Below are 18,756 nucleotides of genomic sequence, written 5' to 3' on the forward strand. Positions count from 1 at the left end.
AAGTGGTCCAGTCCGAAACCTCACTGTCCAGATCTTCAGCTCCACAGTCTTCATAGTCAGCTGGGACCCGCCCCTCCAACCTAATGGGCGGGTTTTCTATGATCTCCGCCTCCAAGAGGCGGGATCAACTCACTGGTCAATGAATCGTACCTCCAACCTCACTGTAACCAAGACAACTACAGACACTGTTTACCTGTTCACCAAGCTGCGCAAGTTCTTCCCCTACATCATCAGTGTAACCCCGGTAACCAAGGCTGGCCCCGCCCTCAACCACACCAGCACGCTGCACGTGAGGACGGACGATGACGGTGTGCGCTCACACACACGCACACACACGGCGCGCACACTGACTACACACAGACTCAAACTGCACCTGTATGTGTGTCCAGTCCCCAGCTCCGCCCCTCTTGCGGGCTCCAGACGGAATGTGTCCTCGTCCTCGGTGTGGGTGGAGTGGTTCCCTCCAGCCGAACCCAACGGCGTGGTGCTGGAGTACGGCGTGGTGCTGAGCGGAGGAGGCCTTTACAACTCCACCCAGACCCCCTACACACAACTCACCCTTACTGACCTCACACCCTACACACCCTACAACCTGTCCATCACCACGGCGACACGCAAAGGCACTGGCCCGGCCCTGCTGCTGATGCTCCACACTGACGAAGCAGGTGGGACACATTTTGTGACTTGTGACCTTGAGACACGGCGCGTCCCGGGGGTGTTGACATGTCTGCGCCGCGCAGGTCCGATGTCCCCGCCACGCTCGCTGCGCATCTTTAACCACACGTCCGACTCGCTGTGGCTTGACTGGGAGCCCAGCGTCCAGCCCAACGGCGCCGTGCAGCACTACGGCTTCAGGATCCTGGAGCTCAGCGCCCACACGCTCTCCTACCAGGTACGGCGCTGTGTGTGTTTTACTTGGAGGGATGTGTCGTGTGACCCTCCCCTTTTTCCCAGAATTCCTCTGGCCCAGCGACTCAGGCACAGCTGAGTGGCTTTAAGCCCAACAGTGTGTATGAGATCAGCGTGTGTAGCTACACCAGGGCTGGAAACGGAGACCAGTACAGTGTCCCAGTGATGTTCGCCACCAATGAGTCAGGTACACACACACACCCCACACACACACACACACACCCACACACACACACACACACACACACACCCTGCCCATGATACACACACACACACACCCATACACACACACACCCACACACACACCCTGCCCATGATACACCCACACACACACACACACACACACCCTGCCCATGATACACACACACGCACACACACACCCACACACACACACCCTGCCCATGGTACACACACACACACACACACCCATACACACACACACCCACACACACACCCTGCCCATGATACACACACACACACACACACACACACACACACCCTGCCCATGATACACACACACGCACACACACACCCACACACACACACCCTGCCCATGATACACACACACACACACACACACCCATACACACACACACCCACACACACACCCTGCCCATGATACACCCACACCCACACACACGCACACACACACACACACACACCCTGCCCATGATACACACACACGCACACACACACCCACACACACACACCCTGCCCATGATACACACACACACACACACACCCATACACACACACACCCACACACACACCCTGCCCATGATACACCCACACCCACACACACACACACACACACACACACCCTGCCCATGATACACACACACGCACACACACACCCACACACACACACCCTGCCCATGATACACACACACACACACACACCCATACACACACACACACACCCACACACACACCCTGCCCATGATACACCCACACACACACACACACACACACACACCATGCCCATGATACACACAAGCCTCTTTCTGAGCCTGAGTGCTGTGTGTGTGGGGACCACAGTGTCCGACTCCGTGAGGAACCTCTCATGCTGGGGACAGAGCTGGGACTCTGTGACGCTGGCGTGGGAGCCTCCAGCCAGCCCGAACGGAGAGATCGTGCTCTACATGGTCCAGTCGGGGGACAGGGTGGAGGACGTGGACCCGTTCTCCCAGACACACACACTCGGCGGCCTGGTCCCGGACGCGACCTACACGGTCACCGTGAGCCCGGTCAACTCGGCCGGCGTGGGAGAGGAGCGCAACTGCACAGCTCACACGCTTCCAGAGACAGGTACACACCGCGTGTGCGTCTGTGTGTGTGTTCCGTGTCAACATGTCCGTCTGACCCTGTCCACAGTCCCCGGTCCTCCAGACGCCCTGCTGGTGTTGGCGGTGAAGCCCACCTCGGTGACGCTGCAGTGGAGGGTCCCGCTGCGGTTGCCGGGGCTGCTGAGGAGCTACCAGGTGGAGGTCCAGCGCCTCCAGCAGGGTTGTGAGGTGGAGCAGGAGACCCCGCCCGCCATCTCCTGTGTGGACGATCGGGGGACGCTGAGGGTCAACGTGACTGGAGCAGCAGAGACTGTGACGCTGCCGTCACTGCAGAAATACAGAGCGTACCGGTTCAGAGTGGCGGCACACACCAGCGCCGGGGCCGGGGAGTTCACAGCATGGGTGTACACACACACACTCACAGGAGGTAACACACACACACCCACACATCAGTTCACAACACACACACACCCACATTTACATTTACAGCATTCACCAGACGCCCTTATCCAGAGGGACTTACAATCAGTAGTTACAGGGACAGTCCCCTCCTGGAGACACTCAGGGTTAAGTGTCTTGCTCAGGGACACGATGGTAGTAAGTGGGGTTTGAACCTGGGTCTTCTGGTCCACAGGCGAGTGTGTTACCTGCTAAGCTACTAGCACCCACCACTGCTTCTCATGTTCTCACAACAGACCCAGAAGCTCCACCCAACACCGTCACTGTGGTGCCATCTTCCTCTGGACTTCGGATCCAGTGGGAACCACCGACTGTAATAACAGGCCCCACACACTACATCATACACATCAACACGGTGAGACACACACACACACACACACGCACACTACATCATACACATCAACACGGTGAGACACACACACACACACACACACACACTACATCATACACATCAACACGGTGAGACACACACACACACACACACACACACTACATCATACACATCAACACGGTGAGACACACACACACACACACACACACACTACATCATACACATCAACACGGTGAGACACACACACACACACACACACACTACATCATACACATCAACACGGTGAGACACACACACACACACACACACACACTACATCATACACATCAACACGGTGAGACACACACACACACACACACACACTACATCATACACATCAACACGGTGAGACACACACACACACACACACACACTACATCATACACATCAACACGGTGAGACACACACACACACACATACACTACATCATACACATCAACACGGTGAGACACACACACACACACACACACACACACTACATCATACACATCAACACGGTGAGACACACACACACACACACACACACACTACATCATACACATCAACACGGTGAGACACACACACACACACACACACTACATCATACACATCAACACGGTGAGACACACACACACACACACACACTACATCATACACATCAACACGGTGAGACACACACACACACACACACTACATCATACACATCAACACGGTGAGACACACACACACACACACACACACTACATCATACACATCAACACGGTGAGACACACACACACACACACACTACATCATACACATCAACACGGTGAGACACACACACACACACACACACACACACACTACATCATACACATCAACACGGTGAGACACACACACACACACACACACACACACACACACTACATCATACACATCAACACGGTGAGACACACACACACACACTACATCATACACATCAACACGGTGAGACACACACACACACACACACTACATCATACACATCAACACGGTGAGACACACACACACACACACACACACACTACATCATACACATCAACACGGTGAGACACACACACACACACACACACACTACATCATACACATCAACACGGTGAGACACACACACATACACACACACTACATCATACACATCAACACGGTGAGACACACACACACACACACACACTACATCATACACATCAACACGGTGAGACACACACACACACACACACACACTACATCATACACATCAACACGGTGAGACACACACACACACACACACACTACATCATACACATCAACACGGGTGAGACACACACACACACACACTACATCATACACATCAACACGGTGAGACACACACACACACACACACACACTACATCATACACATCAACACGGTGAGACACCACACACACACACACACACTACATCATACACATCAACACGGTGAGACACACACACACACACACACACACACACACTACATCATACACATCAACACGGTGAGACACACACACACACACTACATCATACACATCAACACGGTGAGACACACACACACACACATACACTACATCATACACATCAACACGGTGAGACACACACACACACACACACACACACACACTACATCATACACATCAACACGGTGAGACACACACACACACACACACACACACACACTACATCATACACATCAACACGGTGAGACACACACACACACACACACACACTACATCATACACATCAACACGGTGAGACACACACACACACACACACTACATCATACACATCAACACGGTGAGACACACACACACACACACACACACACACTACATCATACACATCAACACGGTCAGCATTACACACACACACTCTTCCACACATAACCACAGTTGGTGTCGTTGTGCAGACGGACGGCTCCGGTTACAGTCGGGTGGTGGTGCGGTGGGCGGAGGAAGTCCGGACGGTGGTTGTGGGAAACCTGAGCGCCTTCACCATGTACTCCGTTACCGTGACAGCATTCACAGGAGACAAGGAGAGCGCACTGAGAGATGGCAAAACCTCTGAAGCTGTACTGATACGCACCCTGGAGGAGGGTACAATCACACACCTGCATGCAAAACACACACACACACACACACACACACACACACCATGCGTGACTCCTGTAACTTTACTTTTCAGAGCCGAAGGACCCTCCTAAGAATCTGACGCTGACTATGCTGCCGGAGGAGGTGACCAGGGTTCTGGTGACGTTCTCTCCTCCAGAGGAACCCAACGGGAACATTAGTGCTTATTATGTGTCAGTGTTCCGCAATGGACAGCTGCAGTTCAGCATCAGTCAGCTCGAGATCATCACACACCCCAACAAGAGCCTGAGTGCCGTCATTGGGGGCCTGAAGGGGGGATTTAACTACAGTATAAAGGTGAAGACGGCATGAAGCGCCACAACTGCAGCAGGAAATGTGGAAAGGAAATGTCAAAAGATGTTTCATACGTCCCTCTTATGCATGCTGCAGATTGCAGCGGTGAATGGAGCCGGTTTTGGACCCAGTTCAGAAGTGCAGCTTACCACAGGAATAAAAGGTATGGACACACACATACACACACACACACATGCAGTTCAGGGGTCTGAGCCTGGATTGCTTGGTTTCAGCCCCTCGGAAACCCACACACAGACCCCAGCCAGTTCTGGATCGAAGAGGCTCCATCGTGGCCACTTCCAGGAGCATCACGATCCACATGCCTGTGTGTTTCTTTAATGATGATAACGGGCCCATCCAGACCATACAGGTCATCGTTTCAGAGCCTGCAGGTACCTCCTCACAACCCTCACACAATCCTTACACAACCCCAGCACAATCCTCATTCAATGGGCAAGTAACACTCACATTACCTCCACACAACCTGTAAAAAACCTTCACACAACGCTTTCAAAATGCTCCACTGTTATAGCGCCCCCTGCAGACTAATCATGCTGCTGTCATTATAGCATTTTAGAAGCACCTGCAGGGTTACTATGATGGAACTATGTATATGTGTGTGTGTGTGTGTGTGTGTGTGTTTTAGTAATGCACTACAGTAACCTGAGCTCCTGGAGGAGTGTGTTTCAGCAGCAGCCAGCGCCATATCTGACAGATGTCGGATTTGCCAAACCTTCATGTGTTGAGCATGAGGCGGGGCAAGCATTAACCCCGCCCACACGCACACGCCTGTCCGACCTCAACACCAACACGTACGTCATTGGAACCGAGGATGGCTGCCTGAGTGACAAGGCTGAGCCACTCTGCAACGGACCCCTCAAACCCAAAACACACTACGTGTAAGTCTATCACACACACACAAACACACACGCGTACACACGCACACACACGGCCTCGTTTGAAGTTGTACACCTGACGGCTTTTCTATTCTCAGCTTTAAATTTCGCGCTACCAACATCCTGGGCCAGTTCACCGACTCGGAATATTCTGAACGAGTGCGGACTGCAGGTACCGCCCACCGCGGAACAGAATAGAATCAAACTGAACCGGATAGAAATATTTCTCTGTCTTGCAGATGACCAGGTGTTGACTCGTGATGAACAGATCATCCTGGGGGTGCTTCTGTCCTTCTTTCTGGCTCTGCTGCTCTTTGTGATCATCTACATGTCTGTACGGTGCGTCTGTTGTCATGGTGATACGAGTAGAATTGCTCTGTTGTCATGGTGATTTGTTGAGGTGTGTTCGTGCTTTCGTTTGAGGAGCTCCGCCCCCTGAAGAGTGTCATTCTCCTTGTCCAATCACAGGATGAGACAGCGGCAGAAGGAGGGTGGGACCTACTCGCCTCGGGAGGCAGAGATCATTGACACCAAGTTTAAACTGGACCAGCTGGTCGCCGTGGCCGACCTGGAGCTGAAAGAGGAGAAAATCAGTCGGTGAGAATGACCTTTCACCTCAACCTTTCCACCTGACCTTCACGAAAGCAAACGGCATGATTATTTTCTACGACCTTCATCACCAACCAAAAGTTTACGTTGGTGGCCATGAAAGTTCAGTCATTTTGTTTCTTTTCTGGGGTCGAATGAATCGTTTCTCAGTAATGATTTTTGGATTTGACAAGGTCGGTTATCATGGTGTAGCTCCTCTGTGTAGAATTAAAATCAGACCAGTGTTAAGTCCAGGTGAACTATTTTTACACAATTCTACATTAGTTATTGTTTAATGTCTGAAAGAAGATCAAATCCACCACCTTCAGTTGAACGAAACTTTATTAGGATGCTGAGGAACCTCCCAGGATCCACCAAGCCTCTCATGAAGTAGAACGTACTGGGATCAGAGAAGGTCCTTTAAAATCATCACATATTACTACATGACTGACTTTTGGTCTTTCAGGATGTTGAAGAGAAATAGTAAGCCAGTGGTGCATTGTGGGTACTAGATCTGTTCTCATGATGCATTGTGGTTATCAGCTCTGAAACGGTAATACAATGTGGTTAATATTATTTATCTGTCCTCAGGTATTCCTCATTTTTCTTTAGACGGAAGGAAATATTTGTCATTCAGTGAGTCGTGTGTGTCTGTGTTCATTGTGTGTGTGTGGGTTGACCGTGTGTTCTGTTGTGTTGTTCGTGTTGATTGTGTGAGTTATGTGTGTGTGAGTTATGTGTGTTGATTGTGTGAGTTGTGTGTGTTGATTGTGAGTTATGTGTGTTGATTGTGTGAGTTGTGTGTGTTGATTGTGAGTTATGTGTGTGTGAGTTGTGTGTGTTGATTGTGTAGTGTATACTGTAGTTCAGGATTTCTCAGTTTACCGGCTTGACTGACCCCTCACTTCTGCCGGTCAACTGATGAAATTCTGTTGGTTTCTGGTTCCTCCCTGACTGGAATTAGAAACTGGATAAACTGGATTATAAACTGGTTTGAATAACTGGATTATAAACTGGTTTGATAAACTGGATTTATAAACTGGTTTGATGAACTGGATTATAAACTGGTTTGAATAACTGGATTATAAACTGGTTTGATAAACTGGATTTATAAACTGGTTTGATAAACTGGATTTATAAACTGGTTTGATGAACTGGATTATAAACTGGTTTTGAATAACTGGATTATAAACTGGTTTGATAAACTGGATTTATAAACTGGTTTTAATAACTGGATTATAAACTGGTTTGAATTACTGGATTTATAAACTGGTTTGAATAACTGGATTATAAACTGGTTTGAATTACTGGATTTATAAACTGGTTTGATGAACTGGATTATAAACTGGTTTGAATAACTGGATTATAAACTGGTTTGATAAACTGGATTATAAACTGGTTTGAATAACTGGATTATAAACTGGTTTGAATTACTGGATTTATAAACTGGTTTGATGAACTGGATTATAAACTGGTTTGAATAACTGGATTATAAACTGGTTTGATAAACTGGATTTATAAACTGGTTTGAATTACTGGATTATAAACTGGTTTGATAAACTGGATTTATAAACTGGTTTGAATAACTGGATTATAAACTGGTTTGATAAACTGGATTTATAACGGTTTGATAAACTGGATTTATAAACTGGTTTGAATTACTGGATTATAAACTGGTTTGAATTACTGGATTATAAACTGGTTTGAATTACTGGATTATAAACTGGTTTGATAAACTGGATTTATAAACTGGTTTGATAAACTGGATTTATAAACTGGTTTGATAAACTGGATTTATAAACTGGTTTGATTAACTGATTGTCCTGTTTTATTTGTTTATTTTTCAGACTCCTCAGTTACAGAAAACCTCTGAAGTACGTGTGTATCTGCAGTGTTCTATATTTATACTGCTTCCTTTCTGTTGGTTGGTAGATTTAGTGGTTGTGTATGTGTGGTGTGTGTGTGTGTGTGTGTGTGTGTATGTGCACATGTGTGTGTGTGTGTGTGTGTGTGTGTGCGTCTGCTCTGGTTTTGTCCTCAGACCTGTGAACAAGAAGTCGTTTCTGCAGCATGTGGAGGACCTCTGCGCCAACGACAACGCCCGCTTCCAGGAGGAGTTCTCCGTGAGTCCCTCTGTCCTGACACCTGATTGGCTGCTCGCCCGCCGTTGGGTGACCTGCTGTTCTCTCATTGGTTAGGAGCTGCCCAAGTTGCTGCAGGATCTGGCAACATCAGATGCTGACCTGCCCTGGAACCGGTCAAAGAACCGTTTCACCAACATCAAGCCCTGTACGACCCCCCCCCCCCCCCACACACACACACACACACACAAACACACACGCACATACTCACACACACACTACACACACACACACACAAACACACACGCACATACTCACACACACACTTACACACACACTCAAACACACACACACCCACCTACACACTCACACCACACACACACTTACACACACACTCACACACACACTACACACACACTCACACACACACACACACACCACACACACTCAAACACACACACATACACACTCAAACACACACACACACACACGCTGCAGGTGCACGTTGACTTGATTTGACGTCTCCGACCCAACAGACAACAACAACAGAGTGAAGCTGCTGTCTGAGCCGGGGATGCCAGGATCCGACTACATCAACGCCAGCTTCGTCTCGGTCTGTCTGTGTGTGTGTGTGCTCACTCTCAGCATATTTGTGTGTGTGTGTGTGTGTTAATTGAATTTCTCTCTGCAGGGCTATTTGTGTCCTAATGAGTTCATCGCCACTCAGGGTCCCCTTCCTGGAACCGTGGCCGACTTCTGGCGGATGATCTGGGAGACCAGAACTAAAACCGTTGCCATGCTCACGCAGTGTTTCGAGAAGGGCCGGGTGTGTGTGTGTGTGTGTGTGAATTTGTGTTTTTTTGGAAATGAAGGACAGTGTTAAATAAGAGTGTGTGTGTGAGACGCAGTTTATTATAATGTCTGGTCATTTGTAGTAACACATTATGAATTAGTTATTGATCAGGACATATCAGGTGTGTGTTTAGTACATTTAACTTCACTTTTCATGTGTGCTACATTATACAACAGATCCGCTGTCATCAGTACTGGCCTGAGGACAATAAGCCAGTGACAGTGTTTGGGGACATTGTCATTACCAAACTTACCGAGGACGTTTACCCTGACTGGACTGTTCGAGCACTGAGAGTAGAGCGGGTAACAGACACACACACTCACACACACACACACACACACATCTGTATATCGTCACAGTAATGGACATTTTTATCACACACAGCATGGAGACTACATGGTGGTGCATCATTTTAACTACACCTCCTGGCCGGAACACGGCGTTCCAGAGTCCAGCACCACCCTCATCCAGTTCGTCAAATCCATCCGCTCCAGCCGCGGACACGACAACACCACCATCGTTGTGCACTGCAGGTGGGCATCAGCAGTGCGTGTGTGTTGTGTGCATTGTGTGTATTTATGTGTCTGTGTGTGTGATCTGCAGTGCCGGTGTGGGCAGGACAGGCGTCTTCATCGCTCTAGATCACCTGATCCAGCACGTGAGGGATCACGACTTTGTGGACATTTATGGTCTGGTGGCGGAGCTGCGCAGTGAGAGGATGTGCATGGTGCAGAACTTGGTGAGGAATCATTTCAGACCTTGATCTTTCATCTGTTCATTTGTGCGCTGCTTAAACAACACAGTGTAACTCAAGTCAATCACACGTCTGTCAAATCAAACTGTCCACTTAGGACGCAACACTGACCGACAATCCCACATGCTGCTGTGCAAATGGAATAGACACCAGGTGGAAATTATAGGCAGTTAGTAAGACGTCCCCAATAAAGGTCCTGCAGGTGGTGACCACAGACCACTTCTGAGTTCCTCTGCTTCTTGGCTGATGTTCTGGTCACTTTTGAATGCTGGCGGTGCTTTCACTCTAGTGGTACGAGCTGTGTCTGTCAGCGTAGTGTCCAGAGCTGGAATCTGGAGATGTTCTGCTGCCTGGAACAGTTCCTGCAAGACGAAGGCATTGATGCTGTGGACTGACCCACACGTTCCCCGGACCTGAATCCAATCGAGCGCATCTGGGACATCATGTCTCGCTCCATCAGCCATATTGCACCACAGACTGTCCAGAAGTTGGTGGATGCTTTAGTCCAGGTCTGGGATTGTGGTTCTCTGGGATCTCTCATCACCTCATCACTGGAGGCCACACTACTGAGCCTCATTTTGACTTGTTTTAAGGACTTTACAGCAGAGTTGGATCCGTCTTTTTCCACTTTAAGTCCAAATCCAGACCTCCATGGGTTGATACATTTGATTTCTATCAATAATTTTGAGTGATTTTTGTTGTCAGCACATTCAACCATGTAAAGAACAAATAATTTTTATTAACAATGGGGTAGTGGGGGACTGCCCCCCACTGATGGATCAGTGGTGGCCTAGCGGTTAAGGAAGCGGCCCCGTAATCAGAAGGTTGCCGGTTCGAATCCCGAGCCGCCAAGGTGCCACCAAGCAAAGCACCGTCCCCACACACTGCTCCCCGGGCGCCTGTCATGGTGCCCACTGTCACCAAGGGTGACGGTTAAATACAGAGGACATGTTTCACCGTGTGCTGTGCTGCAGTGTCTCACCATGACAATCACGTCACTTTCACTTAATATTTCATTCCTTCAGATCTAGATCTGTTCCCTTTATTTCTTGAGCAGTGGCGGCCTAGCGGTTAAGGAAGCGGCCCCGTAATCAGAAGGTTGTCGGTTCGAATCCCGATCCGCCAAGGTGCCACTGAGCAGATCACCGTCCCCAAACGCTGCTCCCTGGGCGCCTGTCATGGCTGCCCACTGCTCACTCAGGGTGATGGTTAAATGCAGAGGGCAAATTTCACTGTGTGCATCGTGTGCTGTGCTGCTGTGTATCACGTGTGACAATCACTTCACTTTTTTATTTGTGTGTGTGTTTCAGGCTCAGTACATGTTCCTGTATCAGAGTGCTCTGGATCTGTTGACCTGTAAGGGGAACAGTCAGTCCATCTGGTTTGTTAACTACTCCACTCTTGAGAAGATGGATTCATTGGAGGCGATGGAAGGTGAAATACACACACACATAGAGACACACAATTACAGCTGGTATGTTTCTGTCTAAACCTTCTCACCTTCTGTGCTGCAGGTGATGTTGAGCTGGAGTGGGAGGAGACAACTATGTGAAGCCTGTTGCTGAGACCCAGAGGTGGAGTCTCCTGAATATTCTGCGGCCAAAAATACAAAACCCACACTCAGCACACTCAGTGATGACCTTTCACCTTTCATTTCTCTCCCTGTGTCTGTTGTGTAGTTGTAAACTGCTAAGCCAAAGGTGTGTTAAAGGCGTGGCTCGGTGTGTCTCTGTGTCCACATCACTAAAATGATCTTTTTGTCCAGGTATGCACCATTTTTTATTATTGGATGTAAATATGATGTTGTGTCTTCTGAGGGGTCAGTTGAGCTGAAGCTTCATCCAGAACTTCCTCATTACACAACGTCCGGAGAGAGAAGCAGTGATGAACATTCAGGTCACCTGGTGATACAGTGTCATTACATCAACTGTTTTCTATTTAAAGTACAAGGACGTGTTGTCTTCTAAAAACAAGATGTCATTCGTTCTCTTTTCTTACGATGATGACCAGCATCTTCAGTTCAGAGAAGTAAAATGTGAAGAACTTCTGAATTAAAATAAACATTTATTTGGTTTCTGCTTCAGTACCTTTTTCCAGTCTGTAAGAGGGTGACAAGTGGATGTGAAGGGCGTGTCGAGTCCTTTCCGGATTCACCGTGTTTGGTAAATGTCTGTTATGGAGGGAAGAGAGACTCCAATGATCTTCTCAGCTGTCCTCACTATCCGCTGTAGAGTCTTGTGGTCCGATGCGGTGCAGCTCCCAAACCAGACAGTGATGCAGCTGGTCCGAATGCTCTCAATGGTCCCTCTACAGAAGGTGGTGAGGATGGGTGGTGGCATTCAGCATGAACTCACTTTCCAGCTGCTTGGTTCTGGTCTGTAGGAATTTCAAATACCAGCTCAATACATGACGCCACTTACATAAACTCACACAATAAGGACAAGGGACAGCGTTTCATGCTGGTGAACCTGCATGTGAAGTTCTGAACTTCTGATTCAAAGTTCTCATTGCTCTCATAGCAAATGTCCTAATCCTTTCACCTTCACTTCACTAAATGACAGGGCTGAGAAGGTTATCCTATTTAAAATTTATGAAATTACTGTAACTAATTACATTTGATTACTTTTTGATCACTTGTCTGAATAATTTTTTATTATTGGATGTAAATATGATGCTGTGTCTTCTGAGGGGTCAGTTGAGTTCTTGTCTGAATTATGAATGTTAACCATTTAGATATGGTGGACCTTGTCTGTAACAGTACTAAACATTGACTACTGCCCACTCTCTTCAGTACATTCATTAACATCTGTAGCTGTACGTTAATTCTCCAATTTTAACAGACAGCAAGCAGCAAACCTCACAACATTTCTTCTCATGGTTTAACATCTCAAAATTCCACCTGTTGTGTCAGTTAAGAGGTTCTAAATTTCTAGCTGCTCTCCTCCAAAGCTTCACTCTTGACCCTGTTGAACCTGCAGGTGACCAGCAGAGGTCAGCATCATCCCGGTGTTAGAGCTCACGTCCACCTCACCTGATACTCGCAGAAGATTGTAAATCTGTATTGATTCTCTTGTAGACCTTCTTTAAGGAACTGAAGCTGTCCTTGTTTCTGTTGCTTTCTGCTCTCTGCATGTCAGCTGGTGCTGCTGTACGTAGTTCAGGGTGTATAAAGCACAGATGTGACCCCAGTGATGTGGACCAGATCTAAAGCAGCTTTTAACTACCCTCCAAAAATGTTCGCAGAGGCTGTTAGTCACTTTTATGGGATTCCTGGACGAAACCATCCAGATGTGTGCATGGCGTGGTGTCAACCTGCTTCACCAGCCTTCAAACATCCTTATGTGGAGTCAGTGTGGAGAATGGCATGGGTGTGTAGGAACCACAGACTTGCTGCTACCATATAATGCTGTGCTGCTACGGAGAAGAGATGGGCATGTGTAATGGAATGGTTCATTGGAAGATGTTCTCCTGAGGAATCCACTATTCTTATCTCTGTGGAGTGTTTCATCCATGATGTCACTGTCCATGATGAGAGAGTGATGAGGCTCAGCTTCCTTGTTATCACTGCGTTCCATCACTCCACACAATCTCTGCTGGATCTCAGGTGAGGACACAATGCCAGCGCTGTGCCAGGTGTAGATGATCTGTACCCGCAGATAAGTGATGAGGAGCCCAGACTGGAGTCTAGCAGATGGGTGCTGGGTGATGGAGTTGCATCTGCTCCAGGCCAGACCACTTCACTTCTCAGCAATCAGCACAATCTGAGGGGGAATTTCAATATATAACTGTGGTGATGCTCTAATGGTCCAGTAGAAGCTGTTGTAAATTCATTGTGGGGGAAGTGCAGGTCAGAGTCAACCACTGCTTCAGAGAAGAAATATGGAAATCTGAACAACTCCATAGAAGAGGAGAACATGGTGGACCCACACTTATCCAACATCACGCTTACCAAACACAAAAATGCAGAAATACCAAGACAAAACCTGCTAACAGGGACAGTCCCCAATTAAAACCGGACCTTGAAGTGGACAATGACAACTTGAGACATGAAATTAATAACGTGGGACAAGAAACCAACAGCAAACAGGCCAATATCACTGAGGAGAGCTGGCGAAGTGAAGTCCCACATGGACCAGGTAGAGGGATGGGAAAGGAACCACCCTAGAGGCCACCTACAATCTTCTCAGCTGCAGAGGGAGAGGATGGAATCCAGCAGACTCATCGATCCCTGGAGCAGACACCTCGTCCTGGAGCACACTGAGACCGATTATTATCAACTTTCAGGAATTAACACGGTCGGAAGTAAGAGATTTTGGTTGGACTCCAGGACTCTTGGTTTTGCGTCTGAGGCCGTGAAGACACGGCCGGAATATAACAGGATGAAGAGAGAAACCTGAACACGTGGATCTATTGGAGAGATAAAGGAACATCCGCTTGTCACGGAGTGATGCAGAAGTAGGCGGCCTCATCTGCCTGATGCTGCTGGGCGTAACATCTACCCTCTAACTGAAATGTTGATGGGATTTACCATTATTGTGATATGGTTTTTGAGTTGGTGTAGGAGTTTTTACTATTTTTGTAGCATATGCTGGGGTGGTAGTAGCCTAGTGGGTCGCACTCTAGCAAGGGTGATGGTTAAATACAGAGGACACGTGTCACCGTGTCACCGTGTCACCGTGTGCTGAGCTGCTGTGTCTCACAATGACAATCATGTCACTTTCACTGAATATTGGTCGTACTGACAATATTGAGACTTTGAATGTTAAACCGACCTCCATGGACTGTCCTACTTGGCCCTCTGCTGAGTCCATGTCATCCAGTGCTGGCCAGAGGAGAACGGGTTCCCCTGTCGGTTCCTCTCAAGCTTTTCTTCCTGTTCTATTTGTTAGGTGCTTTCTGTTAATGTTCATTGTAAAAAGTGGCATATACATAAAGGTTGATGGATTTATTGATATATGCATATACATCATTTGTTACGCATATTTTGAGCAACAGAAAATTAACCACATTGAATGTTAATGTTACAAGAGCCCAATAATCTTCAGATTTCTGAAGATGAAGATCGAGAACTGGTCCAGCACTGAGTTGATCTTATGGGGTTATGATCGTGGCAGAGCCCCCTTTCATTCTAACTGGTGTCAGTATTATAGATGCAAGTGTGTGTATGTTCTTTTTTCTTTTTGTATTATTTTTCTTCCAGTTCTGTAAAAGTAAAAGTGAAATGAAATAAATAAAGATAAAAAAAAAGAGAAGAATACAGAGGAAGACAAACCAGCCAGATCGATGGGGGGTTCCATTCAGCAGCGGTGTTTTTATAAAATGTTGGTTGGTGCCAGAATCTGCAGATTTGACAGGAATGCTTTCAAGATCTTAACAGTTCCTGTGTGTATTGAACAAGCTGTTATCAGCCAGATCACAGTCACAGCTTCGCTCGGACAACCACTTCCAGTTGTGGCACGTCTGCAGCAGGAGCTGCTCCACAAGCTCCACACAGAACATCAGACACTAGAACCAGTCTGGAAACTGGGATGCTGGGTGATCTGACGATGTGGAGTGGCCTGTTGGTGACAGGCTGGTGACAGAAACATTCAAGCTGGTCCAAGCTCCAGGCCTGGACTTTCATATCCCTGATATGAAACCAGACATTTTATATCGGTCGTGTTGTTCCTATAATTCTGTTTCTGACGTCTCTTTACGAAATTCCACTTTGGTGCAGAATTACAGCCAATTTGATCCAGACCCACAATGAGATTTCAGGACTGTAGCTTTAAATGTTAATGAGGAGGAGAGAGGCGGGACGAGGAGCAGTGTGGCCTATTATTTTATTCAAATCACATTTTCATGTCAGGGGACTTTAAACATTGGGAGCGTAGTGGGATGTAACAAGCTGACTAGGTGCTGGTTGGAGAAACATCAGTAGACCAGGCTGGTGGACCTGTATGGGGAAGATCCAGAATCTTCCTTCACCTGCCCTGATGGGCTATAAAAAATTTCCTGCAATGATAAGAAGAAATAATGAATGCTAGGTGTACCTCTCTGTTGCATCATGGATAATTTCATTCGAGTGGGTGGAGGAGTCAGCAGCAGCTCTTCATTCAGTCCAACTCCATCTCACACCATCTCTTCCAGCATGGTGGCTGTGTCTGGTCATCAACACAGGAGAAATCTGCAGTGCTGCAAACACACACACACACACACACACACACACACACACACATTACACAGTAGTGAGAACAATCAGTAGAGTCAGACAGCGAGAGAAACTTGTCCTTCACAAAATCTGGACCGGCCCCGCCCATCTGCCTGCCCCGCCCACCACAAGTCTTTCCCATGAAACTGACACATGTTCTCCCACACGTTGAGATGATGGCAGCTGACTGTTTACTGTTAGTCCGCAGCAGGAACTGCAGCTCTTAAGAGAACAATGGATCATGGGAACGGGAGCAGGACGGGAGCAGAACCTTACATAATGTCCCACTGCTGTGTTAAGTATGCGTGTGTGTGTGTGTGTGTGTGTACATGCTGCATCTTCCTCTCCACTCGTCTGCCTCAGCCTGACGCCGGATGGCCGATCCCACTGGCGCCAGCGTCTCAGTGTCCCTGCTGCAATCAGGAGTGGAGGGGGCGGGGCCTATTGCCCAGCAGCTCTTCCTTTTCCTCTGTTTTCCTCATTTCCTTCCTCACTTTCTTGGACAAACACACACAGACTGCTGGAAGACGATGTGGCCTGAAGATGGGCTCCAGACCCCTGAGGAAAGAGCTCCTCCGTCATGTTTATATAATGCACATACTGGAAGTGCATCTTAATTTTCAGATTTTAATCATATTTTTGTTCATTGATGATCATGGCTGATAACTCGCCCTGTGCCCATCTCTTATCTGGAAGGTCAGGAGCTCATGAACCTCGACTCCTGTCTGGCCACACTGGTGCCTGCTCCTGCCCAGATGTCCTCTGTCTCCTGGTGCCACACTGCGCTGGTCATTGTGTGGGTGGTGACCTCACCAGGCGGCCAGACATGCAGGCACTTCCGCCCGGATACCAGATCAAGTAAATCAGAGTAAAACGCTGATGGACGCAGGGAGGGCCGCAGGGGGCAGAAGAAGGACCAGTCTGGAGCCACCGGACAGACGGCGCGTCACACACACGCAGCTGGGGGGCGTGGACACACACAGAACAGGGACGGAGAGCAGGTTTCTCCATGGTGGACACACACAGAACAGGGACGGAGAGCAGGTTTCTCCATGGTGGACACACACACAGAACAGGGGACGGAGAGCAGGTTTCTCCACAGTGGACACACACAGAACAGGGACGGAGAGCAGGTTTCTCCATGGTGGACACACACACAGAACAGGGACGGAGAGCAGGTTTCTCCATGGTGGACACACACACAGAACAGGGACGGAGAGCAGGTTTCTCCACGGTGGACACACACACAGAACAGGGACGGAGAGCAGGTTTCTCCATGGTGGACACACACAGAACAGGGACGGAGAGCAGGTTTCTCCATGGTGGACACACACACAGAACAGGGACGGAGAGCAGGTTTCTCCATGGTGGACACACACACAGAACAGGGACGGAGAGCAGGTTTCTCCATGGTGGACACACACAGAACAGGGACGGAGAGCAGGTTTCTCCATGGTGGACACACACACAGAACAGGGACGGAGAGCAGGTTTCTCCACAGTGGACACACACAGAACAGGGACGGAGAGCAGGTTTCTCCATGGTGGACACACACAGAACAGGGACGGAGAGCAGGTTTCTCCATGGTGGACACACACAGAACAGGGACGGAGAGCAGGTTTCTCCATGGTGGACACACACACAGAACAGGGACGGAGAGCAGGTTTCTCCACGGTCCCCTCAGCTTTCAGCATTTCCAGTGTGTGTGTCTCTGTGTGTGAGTGTTTGTGTGTGCGTGCGTGTGTATTCTGACCATCTAAACACTACATAGTGAAATGAGACAAGACACCAAAAACAACACAAAAGGCAAAGTTGATGAGGAATTAGAGGAGGTAAAACTGTACATTTCAGTGCTGATTGATGGATGAGTCATCAGTTACGTTGAGAATGTGAATAAATGACCGGAATTTAGAAGTTGGACAGTTTGTGTGTGTGTGTGTGTGTGTGTGTGAGTGTGTG

General features: G+C 48.3%; 1 protein-coding gene across 1 annotated transcript in view; it reads left to right on the forward strand.

Moving 5' to 3' along the window:
* ptprq (protein tyrosine phosphatase receptor type Q) overlaps positions 1-12,683 on the forward strand; it is a 28,408-nt gene extending 15,725 nt beyond the window's left edge. The window contains 25 exon segments of the mRNA XM_028967461.1: positions 1-308; positions 390-665; positions 741-892; positions 955-1,096; positions 1,948-2,217; positions 2,284-2,622; positions 2,891-3,009; positions 4,922-5,108; positions 5,197-5,438; positions 5,532-5,598; positions 5,669-5,827; positions 6,082-6,334; positions 6,430-6,503; positions 6,571-6,670; positions 6,800-6,928; positions 8,767-8,793; positions 8,961-9,042; positions 9,118-9,208; positions 9,537-9,613; positions 9,692-9,826; positions 10,030-10,155; positions 10,238-10,386; positions 10,457-10,592; positions 11,918-12,041; positions 12,122-12,683. The exon segment at positions 1-308 is cut by the window's left edge and continues 4 nt beyond it. Coding sequence (XP_028823294.1) covers positions 1-308; positions 390-665; positions 741-892; positions 955-1,096; positions 1,948-2,217; positions 2,284-2,622; positions 2,891-3,009; positions 4,922-5,108; positions 5,197-5,438; positions 5,532-5,598; positions 5,669-5,827; positions 6,082-6,334; positions 6,430-6,503; positions 6,571-6,670; positions 6,800-6,928; positions 8,767-8,793; positions 8,961-9,042; positions 9,118-9,208; positions 9,537-9,613; positions 9,692-9,826; positions 10,030-10,155; positions 10,238-10,386; positions 10,457-10,592; positions 11,918-12,041; positions 12,122-12,159 — 3,802 coding nt within the window. The 3' untranslated portion in view covers positions 12,160-12,683.
* Positions 12,684-18,756: the final 6,073 nt, after the last annotated feature.

Source organism: Denticeps clupeoides, unplaced genomic scaffold (assembly GCF_900700375.1).
Source record: "Denticeps clupeoides unplaced genomic scaffold, fDenClu1.1, whole genome shotgun sequence".
NCBI lineage: Eukaryota > Metazoa > Chordata > Actinopteri > Clupeiformes > Denticipitidae > Denticeps > Denticeps clupeoides.